The 17,598-nt window shown below is 46.1% G+C and overlaps 1 protein-coding gene across 11 annotated transcripts in view; it reads left to right on the top strand.

Moving 5' to 3' along the window:
* Positions 1 to 17,598, top strand: part of Tmc5 (transmembrane channel like 5) — a 71,726-nt gene that overhangs the window by 37,819 nt on the left and 16,309 nt on the right. For all 11 annotated transcript variants that reach the window (XM_004855806.4, XM_087208938.1, XM_087208937.1 and 8 more), the window contains 8 exons: positions 1,587 to 1,686; positions 3,343 to 3,430; positions 5,484 to 5,732; positions 8,587 to 8,738; positions 10,018 to 10,162; positions 11,077 to 11,232; positions 13,673 to 13,824; positions 15,805 to 15,883. In XM_004855806.4, the coding sequence (XP_004855863.1) occupies positions 1,587 to 1,686; positions 3,343 to 3,430; positions 5,484 to 5,732; positions 8,587 to 8,738; positions 10,018 to 10,162; positions 11,077 to 11,232; positions 13,673 to 13,824; positions 15,805 to 15,883 (1,121 nt within the window). The remainder of the gene's footprint in view (positions 1 to 1,586; positions 1,687 to 3,342; positions 3,431 to 5,483; positions 5,733 to 8,586; positions 8,739 to 10,017; positions 10,163 to 11,076; positions 11,233 to 13,672; positions 13,825 to 15,804; positions 15,884 to 17,598) is intronic.

Below are 17,598 nucleotides of genomic sequence, written 5' to 3'. Positions count from 1 at the left end.
GTCTGCTCCTGAGGTCAACAAAACTGCTATTTCTGTTTCACTCCTTAGCACTCCAGGCATAAAGTCTACTAATTCTCAGTGGTTTCTGGGAGAAGAAAATCCACTCACACTAAAGCATTTGGTGGGTTTTGCCCCTTACTGAAAATTGGCATTGCTGCTCACACTGCTGTCTCCCTGCATTGCTGTGTTTTCCTTTTTCTTCCCTTCTCTTTGCTTCCTCTCTCCTTAGTTGAGAGACAAATCAGTCTCTTTCTCTCTCTCTGTTCTTCCTTCCCTTCCTCCTCCTTTCTCTCTCTCTTTCTTCAGTGGTACTCGGGATTGAACCCAGGGCCTCAGCACTGAACTACATCTACAAGCCTGTTTTTGTTTGGTTTTGTTTTTTTAATACGGAGACAGGGCCTCACTAAGTCACTAAGTTGCCCAGCCTGGACTCGAACTTGCAGTCTTCCTGCCTCAGCTGACTGGAGTGCTGAGATTACAGGCATGTGTCTCTGCACCCAACTAAGGAAAATTTCATCTTTGGCACAGTGACTTGGTGGTCCTCATTTGGGGATTCCTCCTGCACCTCAGTGAACATGGTATGTCCTTGTGAGGAGTTCTGGCTCAGCGATGAGAGCAAGTAGCCCTGTCCTTCAGACATCCCCAGCCCTTCACTGCCCCAGCTGGCCTCCCTCATGGGTGAGAGCAGCTCCAGGTGTCACACAGAGCCGCAACATCATCCAGAGGAAGAAGAACCTGTTGTTTCATTTTGTTTTGTTTTTTGTGTGTGTGCATGCAGTGCTGGATGGAGCCCAGGGCCTTGTGCCTGCTAGGCAAGTCCTCTACCATTGAGCTACACCACAGTCCCATTTTGTGGGGTTTTTTGTTCTTCTGTTTTGAGAAGGAAGAAAGCCTTTTCCAAGAGACTTCTCTGAAGACCATCACTTGGAAAACATTGCTTTGCCTAGACACCTTCAAGGAGGACCTGACCATCAGGATTGTCTTAGATTCATTGGGACATTGTGCCTGGGGATGGGCCTGCCCTGAGGAAGCTTGGGAGGGAAGCGGGGTAGATTCCCAAGCACAGTTCTGCTGTTTACAAGGAAGAATGACTTTGGCATAGGTGAGCAACAGGGTCTGCCAGCCACATTGGCCAAAAATATGAATATGAGTTAGCAGGAGAAGAGGGATGTGGAAGAGTATATTACAGCAGTCAGTCAGAGAATAAGTCACTTGGCCTAGAGCTCAAGGGGAAAAGGAAGCAATGTGGGAAATTAAAGTCAGAGAGAAAAGGCCTGGCGTGTACAAAGGCACCCTGTTGACTTTGCTGAAAGGAATTTATTTATTTATTTATTTATTTGCCACAGGTAAAAGAGAAACACTGAATTGCAACAGAGCAAAAATTTTGTCCTTTGCTTTAGCTTTGTACTTTAACACACATATGTCTTCTTCTTGTTTTCACTTGTGATGTTTGGAATCCCTAGGTCCGTATATTCTTCTGTCCTTGTACTCTTATAAAAACATGCTCTGATTTCAATGCCATATTTTTAAATGTTATAACTCTGTTAAAGATGAAGAAATTAAACTCCATTTATTTTCTTTTGCAGGGCAAAAGTTAATCACATCCTTGATACCCATGACATCTAGAGAGAGGATTAAAACCATCAGGAACCAGCCAAGGACCATGGAGGAGAAAAGAAAGCTTAGGTACAAACCAAAGATTTTCTTCTCTCTCAGATTTCATGTGAACCTCAAACTTTTATTCTTACCCCATCTCAGAAAGATAAATAAATAAATGCAAGAAAACAAACAACTCTTCCTTATAGAAGAACTCCAAATAACCTACATAGATGTTTATGTACCATTGTTAGTTTCTTAGTTTTGACAAACTTAACACTGAAAAAATAAGATGTAATCAGAGAAACTGTAGAGTGGCATATGGGAACTCTGTAGTGCCTTTAGTAGTTGTCACTGTAAAGTTCAGACAACTCTACAATTTAAAAAGTTTACTTAAAAAAAAGAAAAGGGAGACCTATGAGCTTTCCAAGCCCAGAAATTCAAAGAGAGATGAGGGTTGTTTTGGCTTTTAGACTTCACATTTATTTCTCCTAAAAAAATTTTTTGGAGGTGCTGGCAGGGAGCTTGGGACCTCCAGAACCTTGGGTATGCACAGCAGGTGCTGTACCAATGAGCTAGACCTCCAGCCCCTCTTTTCTTTTTTTGTAACTCATAATTATTGGCAACCACAGCTACTAATAAATAATCCAGCAATCCAGTTTTTCAGAGGCAGACTTTGAGTTGCAAAGGTACAATTTCAAAGCCTGTCAGAGGAGGAGATCGATTTGTCAACAAGTAACTTAGAAATGGCTGAAAGAAAATCAGGCCAAATCAAGGAAGGCGAGGGTGCAGTTGGAGAACTAGGAAGCAGGGACACAGTTTGCTGGGGCTGAAAGGGGCGTTTGAGACACACCTTTAAAGAGGGTGGTGTGGGGATGAACGACTGAGGAGGACTGAAGGGAGCCAGGAAGAATAAGAGTTTGTGCAGTCTGGGGAAGGGCAAGGAGAACAACTGTGATTGTGGCTGTCTCAAAATACTCTTCTGTTTCAAGCTCCACGTGGTCCCTGTGTCACAGAGTAGGGGCCAGAAGACCTTGCTGGGGACTGCTCGGCCTCGGTGCAGCTGGCATTCTGGGGCTGCACTGTTCTTGGTTGGGGCTCTTGCCTGTTCCTTGTAGGGGGTTTAGCAGCATCCCCGGCCTCTACCTTGTAGCTGTCAGAAGCATCTCTCTCCCCAGCCTCATTCCCAGTTCAACCAGAAAGTGCCTGGACATTGCCATTTGCCCCACCCCCGGGGTCAGAATCACCCCAGTTTGAGAAGCACTGATGCTCGGGGACAGCCCCACCACGTCCACATTCACCTTCTCCTCCTGTTCCTCTGCTCCATCCATTCCAGCCACGCTGGCTCCTTGCCTTTCTGCCCGTTTGAGGCTCTATGCTCTGTCCTCTGTGGGATTTTCCTTCCTCTGTACGACTAAACCCTCCTCTCCCTCAATAGGAGGATGCCTTGCTGTAACACTGTTTCAAGGGTCCCGAGCCAGTGTTTCCCATCTCTTTACCCCCCTCTGTATACTGTAGTGCAAATCACTTTCTCATATTTCACAGAGTTTACTTCTTTTATTATTGTGTTTATTGGCAATTATCTTTCTCTTCCAACTAGAATGTCAGCCCCACCAGCCAGGGAATGTGGTCTCTTTTGCTTACTACCTGGGACCCTGGCTGATCGATAGTGGGCGCTCAGTAGCTATTATTCAAATGAATGAATAACAGTGTTGGTGTCTCACTTCTTCCTGCCTATCCCCCCAGGAACATAGTTGACAAAGAGAAAAGTAAACAGTCCCATCACACACTCCAGCTCAAGTGTTGTGCTCAGTATCTGAACTCCATTTCTCGGGTAAGTCAGACTCTTTCTTTAAATTTTATTTTTTGATTAACATGGAATAATTACACATATTAGTGGACTATAGTGTGATAGTTGAATACATGCATACAGGGTACGCGGATTGGGTCAGGGTAGCATTTCCCTACCCTTATTGTGACTTTTTTTTTGGTGGTACTAGGGGTTGAATACAGAGTCTCTTCACACCCCCAGCCCTTTTTTTAAATTTTTTAAAATTTTGATACAGGGTCTCATTCAGTTGGTAGGGCTTGTGTTTATAATCCTCCTGCCTCAGCCTCCCAGAGTCCTGGGATTATCAGCATGTGCCACTGTAAGACCGAGGGCCTTACCAAATGCTCTGAGGAGCTGACTATAGTGAAGCACACCCAGGAATCCCAGTGGTGCCTTCAGAATGTAAGACTGAGAGCCTTACCAAACACTCTGAGGAGCTGACTGCAGCAAAGAACACCCGGGAAGGAACACACCGGACAAGTTGGAAAGTGAAACAGACCTTTATTAGTCTGGCCAGACGGCACTCCCAAAGCAAAATAGCTTAGAGAGGCAACTGGCTCAGAGTCCGAGGCTGTTTTATAGGGGGTTGAGGGGGAGGTTAACATGTAGAATTAAAGAAAAGGGGACAAAGGTTAGTGGTCGACTGTCACGTATTGATGGTCAGCAGACATTTGCAGTTTGTTTTATAGATTGTGGTGCCCGGAACATCAGTTCCGGGCAAACAAGGAGTTGAGTAGTTTACTCTGGGACTTCAGGTCTGTTACAGATTTTTATCTAGTGTCCCAAAACTAACAAGCATCTTTATCCATCAACTCACATTTAATCACAATGGGGCTGGAGAAAAGGAACAAAGGTTACGGAGTCCCACACCACCATGCTTGGCCACGTCTTTTACTTCTCCTCCCCTTCTCCCCTCCTCCCCTTTCTTTCTTTTGCTTTTTGGGTTTTGGGGGTTTTTTTTGGTACCAGGGATCGAACTCCAGTCCTTGCGCTCGCGCAGCAGGCGGCAAAACCACTGAGCTAAATGCTCGGCCCTTCCTCCCCTTGCTTTCTGGAGCTGAGGATGGAACCCCACGGCCTTGCACACACTCAGCGTACACTCGCCATCACTCTCCTATCTCGGATCCCTAGGATCTTCTCTCTTCTAGATCTTCATAAAGTACTTGACGGGTTATTGTGAACTCTCCTCACCCCAACGAATTGCAAAACACCAGCACTTAGCGTCTTATTTATGTTTTGTTACCTATTATTTAACCTCCTTTTATTCTTCCTCTCCCAAACCCTTCTAAACATCTTGTAATCACTAGTCAACATTTAGACAAATTTATTTGCACTCCCACGAATGAAAGAATACTGTGTTTGGCTTATTTAACTTACCATAATGTCCTCTAGTTTCATCCGTTTTACATGTGACAGGATTTTGTTCTTTATGACCATATAATATTCATATATATATATATATATATGCACCACTTCTTTATCCATTCATCCATGGACCCCTAGGTTGATTCTAGACGTTAGATATTGTGAACAGTGCCTCCGTAAGCATGGGCCTGCAGAAATCTCTTTGGTATACCAGTCTCACTTCCTTTCCATGTATACCCAGAAGTGGCTTGGCTGGGTCAGGTAATAATTCCATATTTAGGGTTTTGAGGACCCTCCGTAGTGGGTGTACTAGTTTATATCCCCACATGAAAAAAAGCCCAGCAAGCAGGTAAAAACAAGAAGTGCAGAGAGTGAGGACGGAAGGGGTCAGAGGAGAAGAAAAATGAAAATCTAGGGCTATTTCCTACCCAGAGCCATCAGGTCACTATGGGTGTGGGGGCAGGATGGGCTGTGGAAAGGTCTAGGAGGACGCAGAGTCAGTTGGGCAGCCTGACAGTGAGAGTGACACCTTCTTCAACAGCACACCAGGGAGGGCCAAGGTAGCAGAACCGTAGAGGGTGGCCGTGAGAATGAAAAGAGCTTAGACTTGTAAACACACGGCTCGCGGTGCGTGCTCAGGAGATCCCTGTTGAACGACTATCAAACCACCGCCTCTGCTTTCCAACTCCAGGGCTATCGGAGATCCAAGAACAGTCTTTCCGACCTCCTCAGTTCCATCAGCTTGTGGCAGAAGGCGCTCAAGGTCATCGGAGGCAAGTTTGGAACCAGTGTCCTCTCCTATTTCAACTTCCTGAGGTGGCTTTTGAAGTTCAACATCTTCTCCTTCGCCTTGAACTTTAGCTTCATCATAATCCCTCAGCTTACTGTGGCTGAAAGGAACACCCTCCAGTTCACCGGGTTGGAATTTCTCACCGGGGCGGTGAGTTCGCCACCTGGGAGACCCAGGGAGGTCCCTTGTGGTCACCCACCCACGCCCCTCATTTTGCCTGGAGGTCGACAGATGGGGAAAGTGGGTGTTTAAAGCATTTCCCTTTCCCCCAAGTAACGCAAACGTGACATTGTGGGATTTCTGCCCCCAGAGCTAGCCGACGGTAACAATTTTCCACAGTCCTCTTTTACGCACACTTGTGAACACATCTTCATGTTTGCACAGGCAGCCCTTTCCTTTATGTCCTCATGAGAGGTGAATTATTCATTATATGTTATCTATGGTTTGGTCTCTTTCATCTAATGATAGTGGACAGCGTCTCATGCTGGAGACCTATGTTTCTTTTTTATTTCTATAAAACACAGTGCTCCTTGGGGAAATTTCTACCATCAAAAAGAACTAAGAAAACATCCACTTTACCTCTCTCCTTGTCGAACATCCCAGCTTAGGTTATACCTTTGGAGACTGCTTTTTTCTCCCCATGCAAACACCAATGGAGCTATCAGTGTCATAGATACATGAATAATGATTCTTTTAAAAATGAAAGGAAAACCAGGCATGGTGGCACACACCTGTAACCCCAGCACCCCGGGGGGACTGAGGGAGTGGGGTCAAAAGTTTGAGCCCAATCTGGGCAACTGGGTGACTTAGCAAGACTCTGTTTCAAAATAAAAAATAAGAATGGGATGGTGATGTAGCTCAGTCCAAAGGCCCTGAGTTCAATCCCCAGTACTGGGGTGAGAGAAAGAGAGAGAGAAAGGGAGAGAAGGAAAGAGCAAGAGTGAGAAAAAGAGAGAGTGAAGGAGAAAGGGGGAAGGGAGAGGGAGAAGAGGGAGGAGAGAGGAGGAGGGCTGAGGTGGGAGCTCAGGGGCAGAGCACACGCCTAGCACCAGTGAGGCCCTGGGTTCCGTCCCCAGCACTGCAAATAAATAAATATTCAAATTAAAAGAAGCATAGGATTATATGACTGCATGGCTGTGTCTTGCACCTTCTTTTTGCCTTACTATATATCACAAACATTTTTAGAAACCTACACAATTCTTTTTAGCAATAACCATGATTTATTTACCCAGCTCCCTACTGAAGCATCTAACCCTTGTCTAGAGAGTTGACCTGAAAGGTATTTCTGCCACTGAGAGTCTGCAGAGCAGGGATGGCTAAGCTTAGCCCTGGAGCCAAATCTAGCCTGCCAGCTTTTTGTGTGAATTTAAGATGGGTTTTTACATTTATAAATTATTGAAAAGGAATCCAAAAGGAAAAAGGTTTTATGAAACAAGAAAATGTTAAGAAATTCAAATGTTGGTGTCCGTAGAGTTGCTTTGGAACATGTCACACCCATTTTGCTTACTTCTTATCTCTGCTGTTTTTATGCTAGGGTGAGGGTGAGTACCTGTCAAACCAGTTTAGAAAACGGAAGCTGTATACTGTCTAGCTCTTTACAGAAAGCAGTTTCTGATCCCTGCATTAGAACGTCCAAAGTAAAGTTCTCCTACTTGCCTTTTTTCCCATTAAAAGATCTGCCTTCCGTGCTTGCTTCGGCAGCACATATACTAAAAAGATCTTCCTTCCGAGAGATGCCGTAAAATGGAATTATTGTATACACTTCTCCTTCATTTTATTCCTTCTCCTTCAAATACCATGTACATTTGTATATAGGAAAAATTATTAGGAAATACTTCAAAGCATACAGAAAAATAAAGAGTATAATAAACACCCATATATCCACTAGGTAAATTAAAATTTCCTTATCTGTTTTATTTTATTGTTTCTGGAAGCATTTTAAAGTAAATTATATCAGGATATTTCACTCTGAAATGCTTCAATATGCTGAAAAATAAGGACGTGTTTCTACAGTTACAATACCTTGTCGCACAAACTAAAGTTAATATTATCAAAAATCTCGATATTCAAAATTTCCCCAAAATGTCATTGATCACTTGCTTGGTCAGCCAGAATCCTATCAGAGACCGGACTTTGCATTCTGTTGTGTGTGATTTTTCCTTTAGATTTTTATTAGTCAAGAATAACCTTCCCAACTCCAGCCTTCCCCCGTTCTTCTTTTTTGGCATTAGCTTATTACAGAAACTAGAGACCCCAGTGCCCTCCCTTCTGGAATGATCTGATTATTTCCATGTGGTCTGTCTACTTTGTTTCTCTGTTCGTTCTTTTCTGTAGACTGGAAGGCTTCATTTGTTTCCTATTAAACACGCGTGGTCATAATCATGAGTAGTTGACAGATGCACCTAACATCTGGCTGTCTTGCTTTTGGTGATCTTTTGCTTGGTCGTTGAGTCCAGGTGGTAATGGCTGGGTCCCTGCATTGTCAGTCTTGTTGGTTTGGGATCCTTTCAACTCTGGGAGCCGAGTGATGAAACTGCGATGCTCCTCAGTGGTCTCAGGAGCCCCTTTTCTGATAAACTACAGTTGGTCCTCTGATTCCACATATTCTGACTTGTTGGATTTGATTAACCACAGGTTAAAAGTATATGAAAAAATGTATCTGCACTAAACATGAACAGATTTTTCTTGTTATGCCCTACACCATACAGCTATTTACATTGTATTAGATATTGTATATAGAGATGATTTAAAGTATGTGAAAGATGTGGGCAGGCTATGTGCAAAGACTCTGCCACTTTCCATAAGGGACTTAACCATCTGCAGCTTTGGTATCTGTAGGGGTCCTGGGACTGCTCTTCCTTGGATATCAAGGGATCACTGTGAATGTCTACACTGATTGGCCCAAGCTTCCTGCAGGCAGAAGAGGTCAACTGTGTGGACCACACTCATTCACCTTTCCCGCAAGAGATCCACCTGACTTGGATCTCTTTATTGTCTTCTGCAGGGTTATTTTACGAAAACAGTGATGTACTATGGCTTTTACACCAATTCTACAATCAGGCATCGGAGCAGCGGGCCATCCTATGACATGCAGCTGGCCTATATCTTCACAATCGGAGCATGGCTGATTGCCTGCTTCTTCAGTTTGCTTTACAGGTACAGAGCATCTGCATGCCCTAATTTGAGGCTTGAGATTTAGGCAAAATCCAAGAAACTCAAAAATTATCTCCAAGTAACAACTTCTCTGCAGTATGGACTTTCTGCGGCTGCCTAATGATTCCTTGTCCTACAAAATAAAATATGAGTGCAGCAGAGAAAGAGAGGTTGTTGTGTGCCTCGGAAGCAATGGGTCAGTGTGAAAAGAAAGATGGGTGATTCCAGCAAGGAGTAGTCTGGACAAACGTCAGAGAGGAGGTGCAGATTGGAAATATACACTGAATATGTGTTCAATCTCTATACTCATTTGCTAGGTGTGCTGTAGCAAAATACAGTGGTACCTCAATTCATGAACTTAATTATCTCCATAATTCTGGTCTTAAACTGAACTGGATGAGAACCGAATCAAATTTCTCTATAATGACAACATTGAACCTAACCATTGAATTTGATTTGGTTCTCATCCAACTCAGTTTGTGGCCAGAATTATGGAAAGAATCAATTCATGAATCAAGGTACCACTGTACCACAGCCTGGGTAGCTTAAGCAAGAGATTTATTTCACAGTTCTGGAGGCCAGAAGTTCAAGACCAAGAATCAGTAGGGTTGATTTCTTTCAAGGACCTCTCTCCTTGGTTTGAAGGTGGCTATTGCTATAGTTTGCATTGGGAATGTCCCCCTGTGGTGCATGTACTAAAGGTTGAGCCCAGCTTGGCACTACTGGGAGCTGGTGGAAACTTGAAGAGGTGGAGCCTGGTGAGAGGTCATCAGCTGGGAGTGAGCCCTTAAATGGATTGTGGGACAAGGCAAGGGAATGGATTCCTCCCTGCATCCTCAGAAGGAGCATAGCCTTGCTTTTGAGACCCATTTGTTGACTTCTGACTTCCAGAAGTACAAAATAATGACTTTGTGTTTTTTTAAGCTACTAAGCTGGTAATTTGTTATAGCAGCCACAGGAAATGAACACAACTCTCATAATATCTCTGGGAGGTGGATGTTGGTATTATCCTTGTTACACAGGTGTGGAAACTGAGGGTTAGAATGGTCAATGGGACAAGAATCCCACCAGTGTCAAATCTAGGATTGGATTACAGGATAGACCTGTCTGTCCCAAAACTTGACCTTTAGGTTTGTACTCACGCTGTTGTGGGTGAAGATCTTAAGGTTCCATGTCTGGTGCTGGCTCTCACTCTGAATGGTAGGACTGTCCTTTGGCTAATCCCTGTGCTCCCCATGCCTGTCCTGTAACCTTTGGCTGTTTGGGTTTCTTCCTTCCCTAGCATGGCCAAGTATTTCCGGAACAGCTTCATTAACCCTCACATTTACTCCAGAGGGATCGCTAAATTTATCTTCTGCTGGGACTTCACTGTCACTCATGAAAAAGCTGTGAAGCTCAAGCAGAAGAATCTCAGCACGGAGATAAGGGTAAAGCGAGCTCATCCCACCCAGTGCCTTCCCATGGCTCTTCTCCTTCCCTCCTCCTCTATGTCTGTCACTGCTTAAAGTAAAGAGAATTACCTTTTTATTGCCTGTGAGATTGTGAAAAACAAAAAAAAAGGTAAATATTCATAATACCCCTTGACCTCTTGCTAGGATGGTGTAGGGAAATGGGCATTTTCACGTGACTTTGAAGCTTTCTAAATCGCTGCAAATTTCCTGGAGGCCAATTTAGCAGTTTATGTCAAAATATTAAAATGCATATTTTTCTTGGTCCCAGCATTCCATTCCAGGTTTATAATTTTATCCTAGAGCAGTGTTTTTCCAGCTACATCAGTTTTGCTTCTCGGGGACATTTGGCAAGGTCTGGAGACTTCTTTTGTTGCTACAGTTAGGATGAGTGTGCTACTGGCCTCCAGCTGGAAGGGGCCATGGATGCTGCTAAGCAGCCTACAAGGAGCAGGATGGCCCCCTGGTGCAGAATGATCCAGCCCAAGTGGCAGTAGTATGGAGGTTGAGTAGTCTGGTCCATAGAAACAAACTTATTAAAAAACGAAAGAACAGGCAGAATTTGCTAAGAAGGACTTTGCCAAAAAAAAAAAAAAAAAAAAAAAGTCACAGCTATTGACTTCTCCCTCTGAGTGGTCCCAGCCTCATTTGTTAAGAAAGAGCCCATGACCTCAACATGCTTTCCTCAACAACAGGGTCCCGTTCTGTTACTTCTGCCTGCTCCTCGGAGATGGGGATGAGTTTGATGTAGATACGGTGTTGCTTGGTTATTTTGAGATTCTCCCACAGTCCACATCCATCGTGAACTTTCCCCTTCCTCTCACCTATGAATCTGGGCTGGGGATCTTCGATGACAGAGGAGAGAGACCAACTTGACTTTGTTGCATTTGCAGGAGAACCTGTCAGAGATCCTCCAGGAGAATGTCAAGTTCACATTCCGCCAGCAGCTGGCCTGCTTTTCTGCTCACGTAGCGGCCTGGCTTGTCTCAGCGGGAGTGGCTGCCGCCTGCTGTGTAGCCGTGTATTACCTGGCTGAGTACAACTCCGAGGTAATCAGACAGGCAGGAACACCAGGGTGCCGGATGGAGAACCAGGTGAAGAGATGACCTGATGGAGGGGGGCAGGGATGCAGAGTCCACTGCTCCAGCCAGGGTCTGTGGCCAGCAGCAGGAAGTCCCTGGCCCAGGGACTCAGAATCTGCACCTAAGCAAAGGCCCCAGGTGATGTGAACACTTGTTATAGGGCAAGGGGCTCTGGGCTGGTGGGGAGATGGGAATTTGTGCCACAGACCTGAGATCACATTCTCAGTTTTTTCTTTATTGTTCTGCTCCTCATGCTGCTCACTGTGCCTGGCGTAGAGTGGGTACTCAGTAAGTCTGGTGAGCCAGTGAACTCTGGCAAATGATACAATCTTTCTAAGCCCCAGCCAGGAGTGGTCCTACCTGGCTTTGTAAGTGGTGTAGTCAGGATGAGAGAAAAGCTGGGCTCTGGGACTAATTAGCCAGGTCACTATGGCCCAATACTGTTTTTCTGAAGGCTTCAGACTACACTACTCGGCTAATTCTATCCACTTTTCCAGCCTACAGAATTGGAGTCCAGGTTGGTCTGATTATGTCACTTTTCCTTAATGGCTTCCCATTACTCTCAATATAAAATCTAGGGCTAGGATGGCAGCCCAGTGATAGAGCATATGCCTAGCATGCAAGAGGCCCTGGATTGGAGCCCCACTCCCACCCAAAACACTCAAACTATCCTCCACAGTGTGATTCATAGATATTTTAGGACCTGACCTCAGCCCACATCTCTAGCTCCACCCCATCCCCCACTACCTATATCCCACACTAACAAGGCTCCGTGATTATGGTCACAGGTTCTTTGAACATATTACGCCTTTCTTTTTATTCCAAGATAGGAAACTCTTGCACACTCTTAACTCCCTTCATCTGGAAAACTCCTACCCTTCCTCTAGACCTTACCATGGGTGTCACCTCCTCCAGGGGGCCTTCCCTCGCCGTCCCTGCCGCCTCTCCTAGGCTGAGTTGAATGTGTGTGACTCTACAGGCTGATTCTGTGCCACTTGTCACACCTGGCATTAAAGGTGCCTGCTTGTGAGTCTGTTTCTCCCCAGCACCTGACTTAATACCTGGTACAGATAGGAGCTAGCAAATGGATGAAGAAGTGAGAAGCCAGCAAAAACATGAACGTGCAGTTGGCTGTGGTAGTGCACACCTGTGATTCCTTTTCTCTGGGAGGCTGAGGTACAGGGAGGACCATAATTTGAGTGCAGTCTGTGCAGAGGCCCCAAGTTCAATACTCAGTACCACACACACACAGGATGTGGGACTATACAACACGGAGGGTTTGCCACTGACCCTATTAAGATCTTCCCTGAAAGAGGGGAAATTAAGTTACAATCCTCGTTGGGCTGGCATTGCTCACTAGGGTGGAAGCTGTGACCAGGCAGCTGCAGGTGGAAAGAAGATTTCTGACTTTCTCTTTTGCCCTGAAGTGAAGGGGGCAGCTAAGAAGAGAGAATGCCGAGGTGGAGTCCTTCCTGTTTGAGCATCTGCCTGGTGCCAGGCGGTATCAACCTGTCACACACCTCTAGTGGCCACCGATCACTGGTGACTCCTACTTCATGTGAATGGTGCTGTCATTTAGCAGCCCTGGGGCCAGACTTTGCCTTATTTGATCTCATTGAATTTTTGCAGTGTGTCTGCGTGTTAGGTGACGATCTCCCCGTTGTACAGATGTGGAAAGGCAGGGAGATGCCAAGCACCATCCCCCCATTCAGCCTGTATGTGTGTGTGTGTGTGGGGGGCAGCATTAGAAGCAGGTTAACCTGGCTCCAAAGACATTGCCAGAGTGCCAGGGTTGCTTTTGAACCATCTAGGGGCATATGGAGTCACAGACCGGCCTCAGGAGGAGAAAATGGGATTGTGAGGCATCAGATAAACCTGCTCCCCATCTTATCCAAGACCTGTGGGAAGGGCACCTGGCCAAGGATAGCTCAGGTTGTGCCCGGAACCATTGCCAGAGCCTGAGTCCCCCTGGAGGAAGGGCGCCACACACAGATGCAGCGTGGGATAGCAGGGGTGCCCTGTCCCCCAGTTCAGTTCTAGGGAAAATGAACAAGGTCACACAGGAGAGGAGGAAAACTTCCACGGGGATGAATGCCTTCGCACTGTGGTTTCAGTAGGCCCAGGTCTCTGAATTCGGTGAGGCAGGTAGAGTCCCAGAATGGCTGTTTGAGCTCAGATGCATCTACATTCAGATCTCCCACTTCCTTGCAGAGTGACTCGAGGCAAGTGTCTTTCCTCTCTGAGTCTCCATGTGCTTGGGACAGGTTAAGTGCTAAAGAAGTGGTAGTTTAGTAGTGAAGCCCACAGGTGCTGCCCCTGGGCCGTTCCCATGATGTGGCTCTTCTGAGTGAGGCAGAGAGGGTGCAGGGCACTGTAGGCAGCTTGGTTCTCTCCTCCATCCTTACAGTTCCTGAGAACACACAGGGACCCTGGGGCGGTGCTGTTACTGCCTTTTGTGGTGTCCTGCATCAACCTGATTGTGCCGCGCTTCTACTCCATGTTCGGGCTGGTGGAGAGGTACGAGATGCCCCGGCACGAAGTCTACACCCTCCTGATCCGGTAGGTGTGTCTGCCACACCCAGCAGCGGCTCCATTTCCACAGAGTTAGAGGAGTCCCATTCAAATATTGAAGTTTAGCTGGGTGTGGTAGCGCATGCCTGTAATCCCAGCACCTGGGAGGCTGAGGCAGGAGAATCGCTGGGAGTTCAAGGCCAGCCTGAGCTACTTAGTGAGTTCAAGGCCAGCCTGCACTACTTAGCAAGACCCTGTTTCAAAACAAAACGAAACAAAACAATCAAAGTACCATGCTCCAGAAGGAAGCAATTCCAAGTGGAAAATGTGGTGTGGGTTAATAGCCATAAAAGAACTCTAGGAAGATACTCTTGCACAGTACAAGTGCCTTTTGCCCAAAGTAACAGCTTACCTTTACCAATGGCTGATAAACATAGTTCTCAAGGATAACATGGACAGTTAGACAGGCAGTGCACTGCGCCAAGGCTCCTAGTTGAAGAGCTGTGTGAGGGCTGAAATTAGCCGTTGTCAAACAGTGGTTCCACTACTGAAACAGAGGTGAGAGGAGTACTTTTGGCAGTTCACTGGTTCAGAGTAGGTGCCTTTGGGTGGCTCCCACAAAGGCATCCTGTGTGCTAGAGGTGACCCTGGGGTTTTGATAAACAAAGGCTAAAACTACCCAAATTTTGTCCTCCTAGCTTTTTCCTGGCCAGTCCCCGATCGGTTAGTTCCTGGCTGTGACAATAAGCCTGCACGGTGCAGAGTGAGTGTCTTCCCTGCCAGTTGCCAAGTGTGGTTCTTACCTTGGCCCGTGAGCGCTGGCTTATGGCCGGCTCTCCGGCCCCATTTCTTACCTCTTTCTTCCTTGGTCCCCACCCTGTCCCTCACAGCCTCCTAGGAGCTCACACACGTGCCAAGCTCTGCACCCACCTCTGGGCCTTTGCCCTGGGTGCTCTTTCTGACCGGAAGCTCTTCCTACAGAGAGCCTCATGGCTCATTCCTGGTTTTATCTTGGCTTCTGCTTAAATATCGTCCTCTAAGAGAGCTACTCCCTGGCCACCCTATTAAAAATGACAGCTCCTCACTGCCCTTTCGCCCCTGCATCACCATTTTCTTACCACTCCTTAGCATATTTTATCGATTGATATCTTCCTCCCCCGTAGTTGATGGGAGAAATCTTTGCCTTGCTCACAATGGCTAGGTTTTAATAGATGCTCAAGAATAATGGGGACATGAATGAGTGAGTAAATGAATCCATCAGTCTGTCAATTCTATCTGACTCATTGTGAAAACCCAACCACAGGCGATTCCTTACCCTTCTTACTCCTTTACATCCCACGCCCTGGGCCAAGGCATCATTTTCTTAGGTATGTATCATGGTCACCCCAAAACTTTGCACATTGGGTAAAATGGGCATGAAATATCATCTACCTGATGGTAGTGTGTAAAGATTAAGGGGAGTGACTCATTAAAGTACTCAGCGGAGTATCTTGGGTCAGCACCAGTGAATGTTAGGAACAGAACATTTACTATTATTTTCGTGGGAAATTGAAATCAGATAGTTTGTAGACACAACAAAAGAGAGTGTATCAGTCAGATAAATTAAGTGATGCTGCAGTAACAAAAAGAAACCCCCAACTCTGAGTGGCTTGGAACCCAGCAGTTTCTTTCTTGTCCATGCTACGTGTGCGTTATGGATTTGCAGGAGGGTTCTGGTCCCATTCATCAGAGAGGAGCCCGATCATTAGGAGCAGTGCCCATCTCGGATATTGCTGGCGGCCATTCCATGGGGGAGACAGGGAGTTCCAGAGGGTCTCGAATTGCATTTGGAGCTCTGGTGTAGAAGTGACATGCATCACTTACCTTCACAATTCTAGAACTAGCCACATGGCCCCATCCAGCCACTGGAGGTTGGTGAGGGGCAGAGACTTCTGTCCTATCATGTGCCCAAGAGGAATCATCTTGAGAAAGCATAAGAGACTGCCATGGAGGGTAATGATCATAATTTTCTTCTCTTCTGCTGTTCAGAAACATCTTTTTGAAAATATCAGTCATTGGAATCCTCTGTTACTCTTGGCTCAACATTGTGGCGCTATCTGATGAAGAGGTGAGAGGTCCACACCGTTTGGCCCTAAGTTTCGTTTTGTAGTCCTTGCTCCTAGGGGTATGCAGGCTTCTTGATGGCCATCACGCCCTATTTGTACTAACCTCTTCGGAGGAGAAGGAGCAGCTGGGGTAGACGGCTGCATAAGGCAGGGGGCCTCAGTGAGAGATTCAGGTCCTAGACCCAGGCAGACCTGGCTTGAAAACCCAGCTGTCTTCTGCGGTCACCTTAGCTTCATTTTTGTCATCTGTAAAAATGGGAATGAAATAGTATCACACGTGGTATAAGTACAAGGCCCAGTTTAAAGTGGGTATGGAACAGGTTTTACTAATTTTGATGCTAATCTGTTCTAAGAGACTTGGGTTTCTGAATAAGATCTGTTTTGATCCTCCCTATTCCGTTGTTTTTTTTCCTGAAACTTAGACACCCTGGGCTTTACCATTCTTCAGTGCTACCAGTTCTCTAAGTGCTGCCAGTAACAATTATGTCCTAATCCTGGTCTTTCCTGGCTCTGCCTTACTCAGCCACACCTTTTAGTTTCCCCTCACCTCTGAGGCAGAGCATCTGAACTCCCACTCTGAGAATGGTGTCCCATGTGAATTCAGGAACAAGCCAACCTCTGTGGCCTCCTCACTGGGATGCCTCTCCTGCTGCTGCTGGGGTCCCCATGAGATTTGGGCCCTACATCCTATTCCATCCTGAGCCCTTGGTTGTCTGGGATGCCTGGGTTTGGAAGCAGAGTCAGGGAAGCAGGCGCTTCTCTCCAACTATCACCTTTTGTTCCTGGACCAAAATAATCCTGCTGTTTCCAGATTCATGAACATGGCACCCTTACCTTCTCAGTGTTATTGTCAAATAAGTTTAAAACCTGTCTTCCAGGTTAGCCTGTTTAGAGAAGATACCATGTTATACCTCCATCCATTCACCCACTCTCCCATCCATTGATCCATCCATCCATCCATTTCTCATCTAGCAACCTCTATCCATCCATCTGCATGTCCATCTATCCATCAATCCATCCATTTATTCACCTGTCATCTATCAGCCCACCCCATCCATCCATCCACTCATCTATCTATCCATCCATCTATGTATTTTATCTGTCATCTATCCACCTGCCCCATTTATCCATCCATCCATCCATCCATCCATCCATCCTCGGGTTATGCACCAAAAACTTCCCTCTCCTCCAACCAATCCCAAACTCTCCCAGTCTATCAGTTCATAGTTCTTCCTGCAGAGATTACTGAACACCAGTTTCATAAACCAACTAAGTCACATTTCCAGTTTACATTAGCCTGCTAAACCTCCAGTTCACTTTCTTAATCAAGCACACACTGATTAATTTTTCATAAAGCCAATCAGCAAAAAGAGGGGAGTGTTATAAACCACCAATCCCTCCTGCTGTCCTGAAGAAACTGATCAGCCCAGGCTGTGGGTGGTAGTGCATACCTGTAATCTCAGCACTCAGGAGGCTGAGGCAAGAAGAAGATCACTGTGAGTTCAAGGCCAGCCTGGGCTATGTAGTGAGTTCAAGGCCAGCCTGAACTACATAGCAAGACCTATTCTCAAAAAAAAAAAAAAAAGGCTGAGTATCCCTGGCTAAGAAATGGTGGGGGTAGGGTGAATTTGGAGACCTGTGGTGGGTAAAACAGCATATGGAGGCAGGAACAGAACAGACGTGAACTGAGCAGGGGCAGCGGCCCACCACATCCTGT

This window comes from Heterocephalus glaber, unplaced genomic scaffold, assembly GCF_053883595.1.
Source record: "Heterocephalus glaber isolate CG9 unplaced genomic scaffold, H.glaber_assembly_v1.0 deba00000943, whole genome shotgun sequence".
NCBI classification, from domain to species: domain Eukaryota; kingdom Metazoa; phylum Chordata; class Mammalia; order Rodentia; family Bathyergidae; genus Heterocephalus; species Heterocephalus glaber.
Note: the sequence above shows the minus strand (reverse complement) of the source record. Positions and strands in the feature narration are given on the sequence as shown.